Below are 21961 nucleotides of genomic sequence, written 5' to 3' on the forward strand. Positions count from 1 at the left end.
CTTTGATGACCAGGCAAAAACTGTTACAGCTTAGCTGGGAAGTTCTAACTCATCCGCCGTATTCACCAGACATTGCACGTTCGGATTTCCATTTATTTCAGTCTTTACAAAATTCTCTTAATGGAAAAAATTTCAATTCCCTGGAAGACTGTAAAAGGCACTTGGAACAGTTCTTTGCTCAAAAAGATAAAAAGTTTTGGGAAGATGGAATTATGAAGTTGCCTGAAAAATGGCAGAAGGTCATGGAACAAAAGGGTGAATACGTTGTTCAATAAAGTTCTTGGTGAAAATGAAAAATGTGTGTTTTATTTTCACTTAAAAAACTGAAGGCACTTTTTGGCCCACCCAATAGTTTGTAAGCTTGAGAGCACAGAATATGTCATATGTACATCTTTGGCTTAAATGGCATGCTAAAAGTGACGGTAGCATCATGGCAGCATAAGTTGTTCCTTTTTTCTCTCCACTTTGATTTAAAACTAATCAGACATCCATAACCAGAAAAGAAAGAAAGAAAGAGAGAGAGAAATAGAGAAAGAAAGAAAGAAAGGAAGGAAGAAAGAAAGAAAGAAAGAAAGAAAAGAAAGAAAGCACCTCTGCACAGCATATGAACACACCTGGGATATCCATCCATTTGTGCACCTGAAAGTGGATGGATTAGATTGCAGAGGAGGCGACTGAACAAGGGAAGTGACGTCGGATCTGGTGGTAGCAGAAGAGTGATGGCAGAGAAGGCAGAGGCCAGTCTGTCAGTGAGCTGGCACAACCTTTCCGGAAGAGGAGGTGGAGGATGAAGGTGGTGAGTGAGGGTCTGCCCAGCCACACGTGTTGCAACTCGAGGGACCAGTTGCTCTCTTTGAGGACACTCAGTGACTGAGGGAGATAAAGGACAGGGAAGTAGACAGACCACAAGAACTAAAGGAAGTCATCTTCTGTCTGCCCCAGGAGGCAACAGGACTGCCCGTGGACATCTGGGACACCCCCGCCCCTCACCCCCACCCCGATTAAGAACCTTTCTACCGAGCTGTGGACACACTCAAAGTCCCAAGTAGTAAGTACACACCTCTCCAGGCTTTGCCACTACCTTTGCTTTATCTTTGTGTGTGTGCTCCCAACCTTAGGGGCAAGTCAGCTCCAGGAAGAGGAACACAAAACCTGTATTTGTAGCGCCACCTTCTGAAAAACAAAAGGAAGGCTCCTAATTATCAATCTGTTGAATTGTTAGAATCAAAGTAAATTAAGCCTTACCAAATAAGAAAGGCATTTGCTACTTCAAATGCAGCCAAAAAAAAAAAAAAAAGAAGCAGCAACAGAGGTACTTTTCATCAGACACCATGAACAGTCGTGGTAATATGGTAGTACAAAAAGAAAATGACAATTTTCCAGCAGTCGAACCCAAAAACATGGACTATTGCAATCTAAATAATAAAGAATATAAAACAGGTGTTATGAAGGAATTCAGTGAGCTACAAGAAAACTCAGAAAGGCAATACAATAGACAATAACACTAAAAATGTAAGAGCATTTAATACCCCACTATTAGTAATGGATAGATTGTCCAGACAGAAAATCAACAAGGCAACGTTGGAATTGAACAACACTTTATAAGGAATGAATTTATGAGACATATACAGAATATTCCATCCAACAGCAATAGAATGCACATTCTTCTCAAGTACACATGGAACATTCTCCAGAACAGATCCTGTGATAGGCCACAAAAAAAGATCTTAGCATATTTAAAAGATTGAAATCATATCATCTATTTTCTCTGACAACAATCCTATGAAGCTAGAAATCAATAAGGGAAAAGTGAGAAAGTCTACAAATATGTGAAAACAACACATTTCTAGACAACCATTGGCTCAAAAGAGAAATCAAAGGGAAATAAAAAGTTGTCTCAACAAGTGAAAATGAAAATAAAACATATCAAATATTGCAGGATGCAGCAAAAGCAGTTCTGAGAAGAAAGTTTACAGCAATAAATATATATATTAAGAAATTGCATCTCAAATGAACAACTAACTTTACTCCTCAAGGAACTAGAAAAAGAAAAAATTTCTGCTCAAAGTTAGCAGAAAGAAGGAAATAACAAGGATCAGAATGGAAATAAATGAAATAGAGACCACAAAAGCATAGAAAGGATCAACAAAACTAAGAGCTGGTTCTTCAAAACGATAAGCAAAATTGAAAAACCTTTGGCTAGCCTAAGACAAAAAAACGACTCAAATAAATAAAATTAGAAATGAAAGAGGAGATACTACAACTGATGCTACAGAAGTACATAGAATCAAGAGACTACTGTTGAACAATTCTATGCCAAAAAATTATATAATGTAGAAGAAATGGATACATTTCTAGAAGCTAACAACTTGCCAAGATTAAATCAGAAAAAAATAGCAAATCTGAACAGACAATGACAAGTAAAGAGATTGAATTGGTAATTTTAAAACTTCTAACACAGAAAATTCCAGGACCAGATGGTTTCACTTGAGAATTCTACCTAACATTTAAAGAGGTATGAACACCAGTCCTCCTCAAATTTTTCCAAAATGTTGAGGAACACTTCCAAACTCATTCTACAAAGCCAGCATCATTTTGATACCAAGACTAAATAAGGATACAAGAAGAAAGGAAAACTGTAGACCAATATGCCTCATGAATATAGATGGAAAAATTCTCAACAAAATATTAGTAAACTGAATTCAAGAACACATTGAAAGGAGTAGACACTATGTCCAAGTGGGATTTATCCCTGGGATGCAAAGATTATTCAATATATGCAAGTCAATAAATGTAATATATCATCACATCAATAAAATGAAAGATAAAAATCATATGATCATCTCAATAGATCCAGAAAAAGCATTTGACAGAATACAACATCTTTTCATGATAAAAACCCTTAACAGACTGGGTATAGAAAGAACATACCTCAACATAATATAGGCCGTATATGACAAACCCAGCTAACATTATTCTTAATGTAGAGAAACTGAAAGCGTTTCCTCTATGATCAGCATCAAGGAAATAATCTCACCACTCCTACTCAGTATAGTACTGGAAGTTCTAGGGAAATTAGGCAAGACAAAGAAAAGACATCCAAACTGGAAAGGAAGAAGTAAAACTGTCATTATTTGCTGATGATATGATCCTATATATAGAAAATCCCAAAGAATTAGTCCAAAACTGTTGGAGTAATCAACAATTTCAGTAAAGTGGCAGGATTTGAAATCAGACAGAAACCAATTGGATTCCTTTGCACTAATGATGAAACATCAGAAAAAAGAAAGTAAACCATCCCATTCACAATAGAATTAAAACCAATAAAAAAATTTAGGAATAAATTTAATCAAGGAAGTAAAAGATATGTACAATGAAAACTACAAAACTTTGCTAAAAGAAAATGAGGAACACACAAAAAATGGAAAGGCATCCTGTGTTCCTGGATTGGAAGAATTAATATTGTTAAAATATCCATATTACCCAAAACCATCTACAGATTCAATGCAATCCCCACCAAAATACCAAAGGCATTCTTTACAGAAATAGAAGAAACAATCCTAAAATTTATGGATAAAGAAACAATCCTAAAATCTATGGGGACCCACAAAAGACCCTGAATGGCTAAAGCAATGCTGAGACAAAAGAACAAAGCTGGAGGTATCACACCTCTGGATTTCAAACTATACTACAAAACCATAGTAATAAAAACAGTATGATACTGGCACAAAAATAGACACATCGACCAATGGAACAGAATAGAAAGCCTAAAATTAAATCCCAGCATATATGGTCATCTAATATTCAACAAGGGAGCCAAGAATACTCAACAGGGAAAGGATAGTCTCTCAACAAATGGGAAAACTGAAGAAACACATGTAGAAAAATGAAATTGGACCCCTATCTCACAACACTCACAAAAATTAACCCAAAATGGATTAAAGAGTTAAATATAAGACCTGATACTATAAAACTAGAAGGAAACATAGGGAAAAAGCCCATCAGTGTTGGTCTTGGCAATAATTTTTTGAGCATGATGCCAAAAGCACAAGCAACAAAAGAAAAAAATTCACAAATGCAACTACATCAAACTCAAAAGCTTCTGTACAGCAAAAGAAACAATCAACGAAATGAAAGGACAACCTACAGAATGGGAGAAAAAACCACGTATCAGATAGGGGCTTAATATCCAAAATATATAAAGAGCTTAGTCAACTCAATAACAGAAAAGCAAACAGTCCAATTAAAAAATGGGCAGAAGAACTAAATAGTCATTTCTCTAAAGAAGACATTGAAATGGCCAACAGACACATAAAAAGATGCTCAACATGACTAATCATAAGGGAAATGCAAACAAAAACCACCATGAGATATCATCTCCCATCTGTTAAAATGGCTATCATCAAGAAGACAAGAGACAACAGGTGCTGTCAAGGATGTAGTGAAAAGAGAACCTCTGTATGTTGTTGGTGGGAATGTAAATTGGTCCAACCAGTATGGCAAACAATTTGAAGATTCCTCAAAAAATTAAAAATAGATCTACCACATGATCCAGGTATTCCACTTCTGGGTATATACCCAAAAGAAATGACTACAGGATTTTGACAAGATATATGCGCTCCACATTTATTGCAGCATTATTTATAATAGCCAAGATTTGGAAACAACCCAAATACCCATACATGGATGAATGGGTAAAAAAGATGTGGTGCATATGCACAATGAAATATTATTCAACCGTAAGAAAGGAAGATACCTTCCCATTTGTGACAACATGGATGGACCTTGAGCACATTATGCTAAGTGAGGTAAGTCAGACAGAAAGACAAGTGCTATATTAGATCATTTATATGCGGAATCTAAAAAAATTAAACCCATAAAAAACAGAGAGTAAATGGTGGTTACCAGAGGAGGGGGGTGGCTAAGAATGATGGTGTTTAAGAGTACAAATGTGTAATGAGTAGTAAATAAGCCATAGAGATCAAATTCATATAATAGACAATAATATTATATTATAATTATGTAATATAAATATCACTATACTGTCCATCATATTATAATATGTAAATGTATCTATGTAATAAGCTATACACCTTAAGCTTAACAAAATGTTACATGTCAGATTTATTCAATAATAAATAAATGCCATACTAACACATAGTTTACATATAATAAGTATTTTTGAATTAATGAATAAGATATTGACAGACTGGTATTTTTTTCTTCCTGCAATCTACATAGATGCATCATTATGTAATAATGCAGTAATTATCATTATCATTTATTGAAAACATATTATTTACCAGTCTTCCAGTTTCTTTGTGATATGCCAACAAACATACCCATGATACACTATTATTGAAATTTTACAGAAGAAACTGAATTTTGGATTAAAAAACTTGCTTAAGGTAACCCAACCAGTAAGTGGCACAGTTAGAATTTGAGCTAAGGTCTTTCTTCAAAGCAAAAGTGCTGGCCACTATCCTAATATTTTAACTAGGTTAGGCCATAGTTCATGTTATATTAAATGGTCAAATTCCTTAGGGTTTAATGCCTAGATAAGTCTAATATTTCCCTTAAACTTGAAGACACTTTAATGCCATTTGGTAGTTTCTTCAATATTTTACATGTTTTTCAATGTACATTGTACCAAAATTCTATAAATAAATGTTTGTATTGAATACATAAAGGTAATACTTCCTCTTTCACATTGCCTTGGAGAAGCAGCAAATTCACATATTTTGTGGAAGTAGCATCAATCAGTTAACTGTTCAGATTGAAATTCTAAATGTGCTTACCTTTTTTGGAACAGTGATGACATTTGACAGTAAAATTTAACATTGGTAACCATTCGTCAATCCCTAACTTCAGCTTCTTGACTAAAGGGCCTTGTTTTCTGAAATTTTAAGGACCTTGTTTGTTTCAATGTAATTCTTCCTGAAATACACATCGGCACTCACAAGATGGTTTGCTATAGATCTCAAAAGTGCAAATATACCCAGAACCCAGGTCAAGGCTTTTAGAAGTGTAAATTGCTTGTATTTTCTTTTCTGTAAATTGCCTGTGTTTTGCTGCTTTTCAATTGGGTTGTTTAATTTTTTCAAAGTTTCTTTTCTTTCCCTCAAATATAGTGACAACAGCACAGTCTTTGGTTTTCCCGTTTATGGCATTCCTAGTTTATGAAGACATGACAGATCTTAGAAATTTACTGCACGTCTGTCCTGAAATTTGTTTTATCATTCCCATTATAGTTTTACTACCATGTGTATGTGTATGCACTTCTAACGAACATTCCTGAAGTTGTGTGACTTTTGAAACTCTTATAAATGAAAGTTTTCTGTATGTGTTCAAAGACCAAATTGTTTCCTTCTGGCCATATACACAAGTGCCTATTGTACTGCATTCTCACAGTACTCAGTATAGTGAGAAATTTTTGTTTTTTGCTATAGATGTTGATGTTTTTCCACATCTTCATCTTCATTTATTGTTATTAGGTGATGGGTGCTATTTTATACCACACAATTTCAGTATTATATTTGGAAATGGCTTACGTGCATTTTTCCTCTTGCCCTTTTTTCCTTGCTTTTTCTTCCCTTTTACTTCCCTCCCTTCTCCTGTTCTCATCCTTCCTCTTCCCCTTCGGGGGAAGTGATGGTTAAGAATGCAGCCTTGAGAGCTAGACTACCTAGAATCAAATCTCCGCTCTGACACCCACCAATGTGTGACCTTGGGCATATTGCTACACTTCCCTCTGCCTCAGTATCTTCTGCTGTCAAATGGGCATATTTACTTACTTCATCGAGATGTGAAAGGATTATATGTAAGTTAACTCAGTGGTATGTAAATGCTAGGAACAGTGCTAGCACATAAAGTATTAATTTGTTTAAGATATTATTATTCTTTTCTCTACTTCTTTCAATAGGTTTGTTCAGAGATCTGCCTGTCTATTACCCATAATCACCCCAGGACTCAAGTTACTAAGAGCCTGGGGGTTCCTGTTGGGTTCTCAGCAACTCTGTCATCCTAAAATGGGGAGAGATGTCCACGCAGTGAAAGGTGTAGTGAGGGAGCTTGCAAATGGCATTCTTCACAGAGATTAAATGTGACAGGTGACATGCTGTCCCCCAGAGGAAGCAGCTCTGGGAAGACAAAGGTTGAGTATTAGGAATAACATCCATTATCTCTCTGGACCCACTGAGAGAGTCATGTGGGACAAAACAGACAAGATGACTGCCTTTTGCATCTTAGAGTTTAGTGGAAAGACCCTCATTAAACAATTACATATGATTGTGTTAAATGTTATGAAGAGCTATGAGGGTGTATAATGGAAAGGCCTCATGGATTCTGGGGATTCAAGGAAGGCTCCATGGAGGAAAGGACTTTAAGCTGTTGTCTCTCCCACGTGCAGTCTAATAATTTGAGCCAAGAATACACTTTATACATGTCTCTGCTATTATTTTGTACCTGAAGGGCAAACATACAGCAATAACAAAACTTTCTTTTCTTCTAATTGTCTAGTGTGTCCTCACACAGTTATTTCCAGCTAATTTTATTGCATCATACAGTAATCTTATCATGGTGCCTTCCATTATCTGGTAAAGTGAGTGACTATTCTCTTGTGTAGTTTTTACAGTTTGTTCTTCACTTCTACTACCCTTTATGCAACCTTACTGATCTGTGCGTTTTCTCACCACTACTCTTTTTCACGTCTGGGTCACTGACTTGATGCATAATTTTTGTTCCTGTCTCTGCTTTTGTAGATCCTTTTCAGTCAGGCTTTCTAGGTAACTCTCTTTCCTGCTTATCTAGTAGATAATCTGTCTATTTGCTTCTTTAACTATTTGTCACTGACAGTTTAATTGCTAATCCTATTTGCTTTCTCAGCCAACTTCACAGTATTATTTGAAATATTTTTCCCATTCTGTTTTTGTTCTAATTATATAAATTTAATGAAATCTATATATTTAACGTACAACGAAAACAAAAAAATAGCCTAAGAAAACACAATTCTTGAGAGAATTTTTTAAAAAGTAAAAAATAAGTGACTAGCAATTCTTTATTCATTCAGCAAACATAAAGTGCAAAGTGCCAGCCAGCCTTCTAGGAGAGAGATTACTCTGTGGTCTACAGTAATTGCCCTAAGCAACATGACTTTATCAGATGGGGATGGAGAGGGAGAATTGTAATGACTGAAAAAATTAAGATGGAGATCTGTCCTGACTAAACCTTTTCTTCCTATAAGTCAGTAAAATCTAAAGAATGAATTTCTTATCTCTTTATAAGACCTATGGCCCTGGCCCCTGCCTCATTTAACTGAAATGTATGTTCTAAGAACTCTATCTAGAATAGGTAAAATGACGGATTCATTTTACTTAGAGGCAATTCATTTAACTGATGTAGTAAGTGAAATATGCAAGGATTTTTATCTTGCATAATATGTGTAGTGGCATTTAAACAGTAAATTCAAATAATTATGTTTTTAAAATAATGACAAAATAGCACATTGCTTTTTAAATTTCCTTATAAAAACCACTGGTGAATTAATTAGTTGCAAATAGGTGATTATAAAAGTAAAAAAAGTAAAGCTGTTGAAAGCACATGGCCTCTTAGAGAAAGGTTAATTTTTGAAACATAGCTTATAATTTCTGGAATACTTTCTTTAGTATTTTAATTTTATTTAAAATGACATTTGAATTATAATTATCATTTTCAAAGAAATTAAAAATTAAGTTTAACAGGTTGATTTGCTTTAGAATTATATTAGTCACTAATGAAATGCTTAAAAAAATTTCTTTTTAGCGTTGTGGATATATTTCGAAAAAAGGAGAATGATGCAGCAGTTAAAATCCAGAGCTGGTTTCGAGGATGTCAAGTTCGAGCATATATCAGGTATATTGATTTTGTCATGGAACCTCAGATATATCATAAAAATATACTCCTTAGAAAATGTAATTTATTCATGTGGTTCTTATTGCAAATAATTTTTTATTTTACTTGTAATGAAGTTAATAAATTATATGATGTCCTTTAAAGACATAACTCTTTTTGGTCATATTTTCTCACATATAAAGAAACTAAATGATGTTGACCATATCTCTTTTAAAAATTCTCAATGTCATAAATATACTTGATCAGTTTATTTTCTTCAAGTTCCATAGGATGTGACAAATGATTGGACTTGTATTTTTATAGCAATGAATTTATTGACTGGTAAGAAAGAAAAACAAAACAAAACAAAAAGAAGCTATTCCAATCCTCTCCAACGTGTTGGTAAATAAAGGCAAATGACACCAAAATGATGTCATTCTGATTACAAAGAGACTGCAATTGATCCCTATGTTAACTGTTTCCACTTTTTGTTCAGTGCTCAAATTTCCCTCAGTTTCTCAACAATTCTGAAAAATATTGCCCTGGAAGAATATGACTAATCCATAATAACTCAGATGGTCAGCTAGGGGTTATACTGTATACTTCCTTATATTTACTAGTAGGAGCCAGACATGCAAATAAAAGCATGAAGATGACGGTTCTCTTTTGGCCACCATACCAAATAGGAACATGGGAGCAGAGAGTATTTTTTAATTCAGCAGACTAAAATGACTTTAGCTAAGGTAGACTGAGTAATATAAGTATGAAAAAGGGAAGTGTTTCTTGACCTCACAAATTATTTCAAAGTACTTATAGTAATTCATATCAATAGTGCCTGGCTTATTTCTTAACGTGTCACTATGACCTGTTTTACATAGTCTTTTTAAAAATATATTTCAATATTTCATTGCATTCTTCTTTCTTTTCAATTTTCTTTTGACTTATTTATTTTTACTGAAGTAATTTGCAATATTAGTTTCATATTAATTTAATAGCGATTCAAAATTTTTTATAGATTATATTCCATTTATAGTTACAAAACATTGGCTATATTCCCTGTGCTATACAATATATCCTTGTAGCTTATTTATTTTATACAGAGTAGTATCTCTTAATACCCTATCCCTATCTATTTCCTCCCTCTTCCATCACCCCACTGGTAACTACTAGTTCATTCTCTATATCTGCGAGTCTGTTTCTTTTTTGTTATATTCACTAGTTTGTTTTATTTTTTAGATTCCACATATAAGTGATAACATATAGTATTTGGCTTTCTCTGTCTGACTAATTTCCCTAAGCATAATATCCCATGTTGTTGAAAATGGCAAAATTTCATTCTTTTTTGTAGCTGAGCAGTATTCCATTGTGTGTGTGTGTGTATACATACATATATACATATATATATATATGTGTGTGTGTGTGTGTATATATATATATATATATATCTTCTTTATCCATTCATCTGTTGATGGACACATAGGTTGCTTCCATATCTTGGTAATTATAAATAATGCTGCTATTGAATATTGGGGTACATGTATCTTTTCAAATTAGTGTTTTTGTTTTCTTTGGATATATATACCCAGGAATGGATTGCTGGATCATATGGTAGTTTTTAGTTTTTTTAGTTAGATCATATTTTTAGGTTTTTTGGGAACCTTCATACTGTCTTTAAAAGTACATGTAAACTCGGCTTTGAATTTGATTTCTTGAATTGTGAAAAGGAATATTCTAAGCAAAAATTGAAGACATATCATTGTTTCAATGAAAGCATACTAATAAGCTTATTTTTCACCCAGGTACTTACACAGGGTAGCAACAATTATTCAGAAACAATGGAGAGGTTACTTAGGCAGACAACATTATCAACTAATTGTGAAGGTAAATATAAAATTTATATATGTTAACACTTGAATTATTCAATTTGTTGTAACTAATTCACTTTAGTCACATTTACATGTAGTTTTGAAGTTATTGATAATATTTATATGAGAACAAAATTGGGTTTAATTTTCAGAACGAGAATTCTTCTCAGAAGCCTTTGCTGATTTTTCCATGGAGAATTGATGACTCATTTCTTTATACCCAAACTATACTAGATATTTTATTTTTGTTAAAGTACCGTTCACAGCATATGCATTTGTATGTATTATTTGTTGAAGAGTCTCTATTTTCTAGACAGTGAGCTCTTTCAGAGTAAGCACTGTAGCTTGTTCATCTTTGGTCCACCAACATTTAGACCAATCCCTGGCCCATTGCACTGTCAGTAAACATTGGTTGAAGTGCCCCAAATTAATTCTACAAGATAAAAATGTAAGATAATTTCTCTCTGTGCTACTTATCATTTCCTATAATTGACTCTTGGGAGTTTTTGAAGATTGCCTTAATAAGTATAGCATAACACAATCATCTATATCCCCTGATAGACTTGCAGAAGTATGAGATAACATGCCAACTTATATTTCAGTTTAATGATTTCAGAAATTAAGAAAAAAATAATTTTTTGACACAAAATGAGGAGGTTTATAATCATTTGCCTACTTCACAAGTTTCCTGATTTGTTACTATTTTCTACTATAATAGTTTAAATTTGTTCTTCATTTATTCTTTATTAGAGGCATCTAAGTGAAATTAAAAGATATAGAGAGGGGAAAGAAAAAAAATAAGTAGACAACTAAATGATAAGAGTTCACCTTTGGCAAGAAAAGTTTAAAACATGTTAATAAAATACAGAGACTGCTTGGAGGAAGAGCGTAATACTTTAGATTTAATGAAATAAATAAGTATTTTTTAAAAAATGCTGGCACGAACTTTTTACAAGTTTTGGATCTCTCTTACAGTTAGGTTTAAAATCACTGTGATGCTCTTATAAAGCAGATCTGATGTCCCTACAGGGGAACCCATTTTAGTGATAACTTCTCTAAATGACATGATTCCCTCAAGTTAAGCTCCTATTTTAATACTATACGTTCCCACTTAATTAATATGTCACTTAAGATTTTTTAAATCCACCAAAACCAAAGAAAAGTTTATTCTTTTAATTTAACTGGTTGAATAGCCCACTTACATGTCTGCAACAAACTTAAAGTATCTTTCATTAATTTTGTTAATTGTTAGCATGGGTTTTCTTGTCTAGAACACTAATCTCTTGCATCACTGACAGTTCAGACTACTTAAAAAGTAATTTTTAAGTTTTGAAATAATTTCAGATTTACAGAAAAGTTGCAAAAATAGTACAAAGAATTCCCCTATATTCTTTATGCAGATTTCTTCACTAAAGTGAACAAATTTACTTTATCATTTTCTTTTACCCCTCTATACATATTTTTGGTCTTTTTTCTATGGTTATTTTGAATCATTTGAGACAAAGTTGCAGAAGTGGTGCTCCTTTCCTCTCAGTTCATCAGTAGATATTTTCTACATAACCATATTAAAATGATCAGAATCAGGAAACTGACATCTGTACAATACTTTAATCTAATCTTTAGACTCTATTCACATTTCACTGATTTTCCCAATAATGTCATTTATAGCAAAAACATCTTTTCCAGGGTAAAACCCAGGATTTCGCGTTGTACCTAAATGTTGTTTTTCTTTAGTCACCTTTAATATGTTTGGTCTGTCTTTGCTTTTCATGATCTTGATATTTTTGAAGAATATAGACTATTTTTCAGATTATTCCTCAGTTTTGGTTTGGTTATGTTTCTTCATTGTTAGATTGAGGTTACGCCTTTTTTCTAGAAATACATCTCAGTACATCATGTTAGGAACCATATACTGTCAGTTTGTTGCAAGGCAGTTAATGCTAAATTTGATAATTTAACACACTTACTCTGTAGACTTGCTATTTTTATCTTGCGAGGCAATGTTTTAAGACTGGGCATATATCTTCTTCCTCATCAAAAATTTTTACCGTAGGTTTAGCATCTAATGATGGATCTTACCAGAATCAATTATTATTATATTTGTCAAATAGTGATTTTCTAATTTTGTCATTTCCTCTAAGTTTATACTTGTTAGCATTTTAGCATAAGAAAGGACCTTTTTTCCTCTTTCTTTCTTTCTTCCTTCCTTTCTCTTTCTTTCTTTCTTTCTTTCTTTCTTTCTTTCTTTCTTTCTTTCTTTCTTTCTTTTCTTTCTTTCATTCATCAGTTTTAACTCATGAATTCCTATTTTATTTAATGGGTTATAATAAATTATCGCTAATTGATTTGGTGCTAAAATTTTCCTAGATTTGGCCAATAGGAGCTCCTTCAAGTCAGTTTTTAATAGAATCAGATTACTTAAACAGGATGATCAAAAATTAAGTTGTTTTCTATGGAGTAATGAGCGTCTTTAGCCCTATTGTTTATTATTATTCATTAGTGGTTGGAGGTCTATATCTTTGTGTAGACAGGACAGGAGAGTATACTTATGTATATGTCATTCCATGAACACTGTGACTTAACTTTCATTGCTGCTATTTCCGCTCACAAGCCACCATTCAGATGGTTATGAATTGACACCTCCTTTTAATCAAACATATAAAAGTGTATACATTTCAGTGACTATTGTCAAAATATTCAACTTTGGAATCTACATTTGTTCTAATGGTGTTGGAGTTGCTGAAAAAATGTCTTTAAAAGTTCAAGTAATGAGCCACCCAAGAACATTGTTTGTTACTTTAGTGTCTCAACTAGGTTTGATCAAAAAGAGTATTGCTCAGCATCGTCGCCAAGTTATTCTCCAGATTTGCATCTAATTATCTTTGGGCTCTTGAAAAAAATTAAAAATGGAGATTTTCCTCAGTTAGATTGGTTCTTGATGGTTTTTAAATCTATTAATCTGTAAGGTATTTCAGAACAGGTCCGTTTTATTTATTTATCTGTTTTTGCCATTGAATGCACATAAGGTTCAATAAATAACATAATCTGATCTCAGTACATAATTATTGAATGAGATTAAAATAGCTGACATTGACTGGTTGACTAGTGAAAGTGAAATATTGTACTAAGCATTTTGTATACTTAATGTATATACCAACTAAAGTCTTATACCAGTCCTGTGAATACTATCACCATTTAATAGATGAGGAATTTTAGGTTCAGAGATGGTTACTTCCCCAAGGATACACTATTAGTGATAAGTGGAGAAAAGTTCAAACCCAATTGGGTTTGATTCAAAAAACCTTATATATAGGTCTGATAGGCAGTTTAATCTCAGTCATTATTGGAGGTTTCCCTTCTCTGGTTTATACAGAAGTCCTGTGAGACTTAAGTAGTGCCAACATAGCAGAGATTCTTACCTTTGTCGAGTCTTCATTCATAAGATGTCTATTGTCTGAGCTCGTGTGTTTGATCCTTCAGGATTCATCCTTGGAGGACTCCATGGCTACTGGGCCACATAAAGGGAAAGGGAATTTTTGCCAAAACTGATATCTTCCCTAGTGCTTAGAATCCTGTCTCTTCCACAGCTGCCACCAAGTTTATCCCTAGAGTTTTAGCCACCTCTCAGAAGCAATAAGAATTCCCAGTGTCATATTTTCTTATTAGAAAAGCTAACGCCCCACTCTTTCCCAGGCATGTGGAATATTTACTCCGTTTTTTCTCTTTTTCTGCTCACACCTCTCCTCTTATCATCCCCGCACACCCTCCGTGTAATTTCTCAGAGCTCAGATTTTAGGGCAGCAAAGCCAGGGATGGACAGTCACATATAAATGGACTGAAGCAAAAATGCATAAAAGGACCCGCTACTTTCGTGGGTTGGGGATTGGGCCATGACTTAAGGATAGTGTTTGAATCTACATTAATTATCCTGTCACACACATAGTCCTATAGTAATTGTTGAAACCACCATTTCCAAATTTATTCTGCATAAACTTTTGTTTTTGCCTAACAGCTATATATCAATACAATAATAATAAAAATGCCATATAGTATATATTAGGCTACAAAATGAATGGTATAGTTAGCAATTTTAAAACTTTAGTAACAGTTGCTGTTACTAAAATGTAGCAAAATTTTTAGCCCTGTATATAAAATAAGTACAAACAGTGCAGCTATTTTGGAAGCTGAAGAAACAGAACTGCTTGGTCTCTTTCCCTGTGGCCTCTGTTGTCATCTGAGCCACCAGAGCATGATCTGAAAGCCACTGATTTTAATTTGCTTGTCTGGGGAAGGATCACAAAAAACTGATGATATTAACTGCATGGGGGGAAGAGAACTTGAGGAATAAGCATAGGAAGTAGACTTTTTACTGTAAACTCTTTGGTAGCTTTTGAATTTTAAACACTGTGAATATATTATCTGTTAAATAAATTAATTAAAAAGGAAAGTCAATTTAAAAGGTACTCCCCCCAACAAACACACACAGGCAAGTAATAAGCGCTCAGGTGAGAAGTTAAAGCTATCTCCAAAAGTCTAAGAGGTGAGACTTGCACTGAACCTCAGGGCATCAGTAGACTGTAGCCTGGGGAGAGGGAAGTCCATTTCGGTTAGGAACAGCGTGAATGAAGGTCTGAAACTGGGAATGAGCATGGTGTAACAGGAAATGGTGAGGATGTTGATCTAGATGGCTCAGAGTATTTGAGGAGTAGCGGCAGGTTGGTAAGGAGCTGAATGTGACTTTAATAAAATAACTTCCTACATTTTTAAAGGACTTTCTTGTTTAAACACGTTTTACATTCATTGTTTCATATTTTCCAGTAACAGTCTGTCAAGTAGAATGTGCAGGTGTTTTATCTTCATTTTATAGGTGGAGACATGGAGGCTCAGGGTGATTAGATGATGGGCCCAAGGTTCTCAGTTCCTGATCCCTGCAGATCCATATGCTAAGTACCTACTAAAAGTCTTCTCTGGAGGTCCCTCAGGTACCCCCAATCTGTTCCTCCTTCTATATTCCTTTATTCAGGTAAATGGTACAACCATTCAGCTGGAAATCCACAGTCATCCTTGCCTCCCCACCACCTTCTTTTCCCCACCCTCTCTCTCTTATCAGTCATCAAATACTTTGCATTGTCCCTCAGAAAATCTCTTGATTCCAACCTAAACTTGATAATTTCACTCCCATTCCCCCAGTCCTCACTGTAGCATACAGCACAAAATTCATACTCTTCAACATGACAGGTCACGTTTTCATAGTCTCATGATTGCTTATCTAACCTCACGTCTTGCTAAACCTGTATAAACATACTCTGGACACGTTAAACCATTTTCCATGATACACCAAGATACGCCATGCCCTACAGGTTTTTTGCAAATGCTGTTTACTCTGCCTGGAATGCCCTTCTTCACTCTGACCTGCCTCCCATTGGTCTGAATCCCTATTCATCCTTCAAGACTTTACTTAGGATTAACCTTCCGGATCTCCTGAGGCTGAGTATAGAATGGTAGGAGACTGCAGATACTAGGTGTGCCTTCCTCATGCTTTACTCCTGTAGGTGTTTGTGCCACTGTGACCCATTTGTTTATTTACATCTCTTATTTGACTGGGAGCTCCTGAGATGCAATGACTATTCTATTTATTATATCTCAAACGATCACAGTAAATGTCACATAGAAAGCCTGTAGAATTTTTTGCTAACTGGATAAATTAATAACTCACCGGGATATAAGTTGGAAGGATTCGCTATGGTCAACCTAGCTGGTGATTGGTATCCACGTGTGCCAAAAATTCTTCCCTACCCGCCTCCTCATAAAAGAATGATTCCTCCCCGTCTCATTGATTTTGGTCTAAGCCATGTGTTGTGGGCCATAGCTACAGGGAAACTTAGTCCACGTGTAATGTGAGTAAGAAATAAACTTTTTGTTTTATAAGCTAGTAAGATAGCTGCATTTTTATCTCAGCAAAGCTGATTAATGGTTGTAATGGCAACAAAAGCATGGATGTTGATAAGAAAACATTCTGAATGGGACACTCAGAGAAGCTTTTACAAAAAGATGTTGTGAGATTTTGAGTTTGTGATGATGTTAGGACACCTCCATGTGGTGGTGTCTTGTAAGGCGATTTTGCTATCTCTCGGAAGAGTGTCTGGCACATTATAATTAGCACTCAACAAAAGCTTATTAAAGAGGACTTTTAGATGAAGAGTCAGAGCTGGAGATAAAGGTTTTAGAGCCCTCATTATAAGATGGCAGGATTTTCTACCTGATGGAAAAGTATCTGAGCAGTAGAGCAGAGGGCCAAGGATTGAGGCTTGTGGAATGCATTAGTAGGATTTAGGCAGAGGAAGGGAGTTATAGGAAGATAACAGAAAAACAGAGACACAATATCACAGGAAGCAGAGGAGAAAACTGTTAGAAAACTTGGAGTTATCAACAGTCTCACGTGTGGCAAAGGTCAAACAAAGTGAACTGTGGAAAGTCAGAAGTCCTAGGATCTCTTTAGATAAGTTCTGTATTTTAGACAGCGTCCCTCAAAATTCTACTGTACGAGAATATTTCTACCCAGCTTTTAAATAATTCTCACAGCAACTCCAGTCAACTTATCCAGTCCTATAGTGTTATGCGTTCTCCACGGTGGTGCCCTCACTAACCCACGATAACAGAGCCATTCCAGTTTTCTTTTCTGATTTGATTCTCTTTTGCTTCCTGGATGACTATTGTTTTTGTTTATTTTAATTTTCAATGTCCATTCAGGTCTTCCTGCTGACTTTCGTGCTGCCGTATCTGGCGACATAACCCAAATTTGTCCATCGTAGGGACCGAGGACTGTTGATTCACAACCTCAAAAACCTTTCCCTGTTAGTGAGGATGTGCTCTGATTCTTCTTTTTTATTAACAATGGATTTCTAGTCACCTGGTGTGTGTGTTCAGTGCACGTGCATCCCAGACCTCCTGAATTCCTGCTATGATTTTACTGCAACCTGCGCTTCCCATTGGATACTCAAATGGTCCTACTGTTTTGGTCCCCTTCTTGTTTTCAACTGTATAATGTTCTATATAGCTTGTCCTTACCACTTTTTGCTTTATTTCATAAATGGTGAAGTGAAAATAGTTATTTCTGTAGGCGATAGTACCAGAAAAGCGTTCAAATATTTCATCTGCCTCTTTCGGAAAACTAACACTTTGAGCGTTACCTGAGTGAATTCATCAATATAACCTAATAGGACAGCTGTATGCATCTTGTTATCCTTTTCAATTTCCCCATTATATAGTTTATATGATGTTTAATATCAAGTACACTATTTTTAGTCACCACACTCTGAGAGCAGCTACCCTGATATACGTGATTAATTCTATATGCATTATTGTGAAATAAATATATATAACTGTAGTTCTAAACAGCTCAATGTTATGTTTTTAAATTGAGATCATTCGGTGAATAACATATATATGGCACCACATTAACAGAACTTGGTTAAAACTTTTTGTTAAAGTATATTAATAGCCTCTGGTAGAACTGATTAATTTATAAAGATAATTCTCATTAAAAATAGATTATTCTTCAAATTATAAAAATAATTTAATTTATTGCTGAAAAGGCTCACAATACTTATATACTACTTATCGTTTTACTGCTCTTCTCACAAAGTTTTCATATTTGATTAGTATTTGAAAGAGTAACATTGGAAAGAAATTCTATTAACTTTAAATGGAACAAAGGATATCATCTGCTATCAAATCCCATTTTGCGTTGTCATGATAAATACCAGCAGGTTTGTTTTTGAATGGATAGTTAAAATACATAAAATTTCAGTCATTATTTTTAAAACTGATGAGATTGACACAGTTGCTTGTACGGACATTTTTATTTCTCTTCATTAGATAAATGAATGTTCCTTCTATAGCCCAACTCTCTTTATAAATCTCTTTATAAGGCTTCCAAATCAGTTATATGTTAATGAGGCAACATTTATCACTCTTTAGTGTTAGAGCAGAAAACTGAAACATAATCTGTTTTTTCCCCTCAGGATCTGGCATTTTAAATAAATACCAAAGGCTGGATAACTTAAGACTCTGACTTTTCTAATATAAATTTAAAACTTTACTAACATATTTTCATTATAATAATATGATTTAGATTTAGTTTACTTGCTTTTAAAGATTACATTAATAATAACGGTGAAAAATAATATAATTGGCTTTTAATTTTTTGCGTGTGTGGAAGACGGAAGGTTATTTTAACAATCGGCTGTTGATAACGACCAGATTGGTATCAGTTGCCAGCGAACAAGGCAAAGCATATGCACAAAATACTCATGATTATTTGATAATAAATCATTTTAATGATCATACTCAAAATTATGAAATGAGGATGGCACTGAAGTGGAAAATAACAAAGGCACAGGCTACCCAGATCTGTTATCCATATGTGCATGGCTTCTAAAGTTTCCAGAGTCATCACTTTGATGCAAATATTTCCTCTGTATTGCCCAGTCTAGCAAATAAAGCCAGTTGATCTGGTCAAGTTCATATAGATGTATTACTCAAATTTATTATAACTATGTATTACTTTAAATGTTCTGTTTTTGAAAATGATTGACCGTTTGAAACTCCGGTTTTCTTGGTTTCCAACCTAAATGCTCAACAATAATGGAAAGATTAGTTAATTTATGATATGTTCATTAACAAAATATCAATGTAACCATTGTATATAAACATATGTGAAGAAGGAACTTGAAACTGAGGAGAAGGACATACCTGTACTAGATCTGTCTACTGGGTGGAAAAGCCTTTAATAGAAATTAAGCCATCAGGGATTTAAGGAGAAGAATTTGCAATCTGAGTTTAAGACTTAAGAGGAGAAACATTTCTAGTTCACAGGGTCTGGAACATGGCTATGGGAAGTGGATGTCATTGCGACTGGGAAAGGCAGGCAATAGTGAGAGCAGGTAATTGAGTGTGTTGTATATGTGAATTTGAAAAGCCTCAAGATACGGCAGGAGTTGTGGTGAAGAATAAGACCTTTAGCTTGGTGTCAAAACGTTTAGAGTGTATTATTGGAGTAGGTCAGGGGAGGCGAGGAGGGGAAAGGAGAGTGTACCTAGAGACCTGAGGACGGGTGACAACACCAAAAAGGGAGAGAGAGTGATAAATGTGAAAAGCTTGAGAGTAAACTGAGGTTTTTTGTTCTTTGGGTTTTTGTCGTGGTAGTTGTTGTTGCTTCTAAAGGAGTACTTCCTGCTGGTTTGAAATGGTTTGAAAGTATCCACTGGAGCCGAGAGAATGCCAGCAGCTTCTTCCAGTTGCTGTTCCTTAGACTGGGGGAGAAAAGGTGGTTTCTCCTATAAATGTTAGTGAGAACAGCAGGAGACAGAGGATTTGGACAGCTAGGAAAGGATGATTAAGACATTTTAGGGGAGTAGTAGGACATGAAGAAGAAAAGATAAAAATTTGATCAGATTGAGGTTTAAAGGACTGGCGTGGTGGGAGATAATTGGAGAACAAAATTGGGACCTGGTGCAGTGAGCTTTGAATATCACTTGACCTCTAAGAGTGTGGTTCTAACCTATCCCCACCCCCGCCCCTGCACTGTAGTTCACCTGGTAGAAAAAACGGAAACTCAAAACATGAGACATGCTCCCATCGATATCATGGTCCAATCCCATTGAACAGCAGCCCTGTCCAAAAGGTCCACATGGATACTGACCACTCAGAAAATCGTTTTTAAAAGGAACACAACTTCCAGAAAAAATTTCAGAAGCCTTCTGAAAATTGAGCTAGGTGACATGACAAGGGCCATATGGCGAACAAGTGGTTTATTTAGTGTTCAAATGCTGTTTTTCATCCCAGGAATTCTTCCTACTCTATCTGTTGTAAATGCAACATATCAATTCTGTTTATCTTTCTCTCCCTGTTTTCTTTCTCCCCCTCCCTCTCTTTTCCCCTTCCTTCATTTAGTCAACAAATAGTTGGGAAACATCTATAATTGAGCATCATGTTTTCATTACATTGAAATTTATCATCTTTTATGCTTGATTTTCACCCCAGATCTTTAGTCTTCCTCTTTAAAATAGACTTGGTACCTTCATGATAAAATAGGAAATTAATATATAGTAAGGAAAATTTGGGGATTTTTCTCTGCTGATGAATTACTATAGTCTGTCATTCTTGGATATGTTATCAGTATTTAGTAGCTGTGATATATTTGCTTATCCAACTCCATGGAATGGAAAAAAAAAAACCTTTTAGGACAGAATCCTGGAAAATAATATTAAGAACAAGGGTTTTTGTATGAATTATAATTTAACTACTCATGTAACCAAAAGAACAAATATTAGTATAACAAATAATCATCACTGCTCAGAATAGAAATATAGAGACTTAGACAGTATTTTACAAAATTTCAAAGTGTCCAATGTATCTCATAGGTAGCTTATGGAAATGCATGATTCACATTCACAAATGATTTTTTAGTGTTTTTTAAAATTGTGGTAAAATATATATAGCATAAAATTGATCATTTTGACTATTTTTAACTGTACTGTTCAGTGACATTAAGTACATTCACATTGTTTTGCAAGTATCACCACTAACAATCTCCAAAACTTTTCCATCATTGTAAAGGGAAACTCTGTACCCAGTAAACACTAGCTCCTCCTCTTCCCCCAGTGCCTGGTAGCTACTATTCTACTTTTTGTCTCTGTGAATTCGACTAATCCAGGTACCTCATATAAGTGGATCGTACAATGTTTTCGTGGTACTTTCAGATCTGGGCTATAGAATTGAGAATCAATGTAACATCCATCTGTGCTTCACATGAGAATGATAACCTGGAATCAAAGTGCTTTCCCAACTTTTAACTATAAAATTCAAAATTCTTAGGCTCAAACCTATATCTCTTCTTTGTTCAGAATAAAATTTAACCTCTTATACCTTTTGGAATTTTACTTATAGTTAAATTACATACTTTTAGCCACAAAATGTGTAACAGTGATGATCCCTTTCCTAATGACCATAAGCTATGTCCCAAGCACCTTAAATACCTTATCTTATTTTATTCTTCACAAGAACTCCACGGAGTATGTGATGTCCCATTTTGTAAGGCTAGAAGTCAAGACTGGATGACTTCAAGTAACTTGTTCAAGCCGCACAGCTGGTAAGAGCAACGTCAGGACCTGAACTCAGGTCTGTGGCTTGAAAGCTCACTAATGCGCACTGCTGCTGACTGAACA

General features: G+C 34.7%; 1 protein-coding gene across 5 annotated transcripts in view; it reads left to right on the forward strand.

The window, feature by feature from the left end:
* SPATA17 (spermatogenesis associated 17) overlaps positions 1–21961 on the forward strand; it is a 192379-nt gene that overhangs the window by 16835 nt on the left and 153583 nt on the right. For 2 of the 5 annotated variants that reach the window (XM_082395107.1, XM_082395108.1), the window contains exons 2-3: positions 8800–8889; positions 10668–10749. In XM_082395107.1, the coding sequence (XP_082251233.1) occupies positions 8800–8889; positions 10668–10749 (172 nt within the window). Of the gene's footprint in view, positions 1–8787; positions 8890–10667; positions 10750–21961 lie in introns of those variants that run through there. The other 3 variants (XM_082395109.1, XM_082395110.1, XM_082395111.1) reach the window with 2 other exon arrangements.

This window comes from Balaenoptera borealis, assembly GCF_965194805.1.
Source record: "Balaenoptera borealis genome assembly, chromosome: 1".
In the NCBI taxonomy this organism is placed as follows: domain Eukaryota; kingdom Metazoa; phylum Chordata; class Mammalia; order Artiodactyla; family Balaenopteridae; genus Balaenoptera; species Balaenoptera borealis.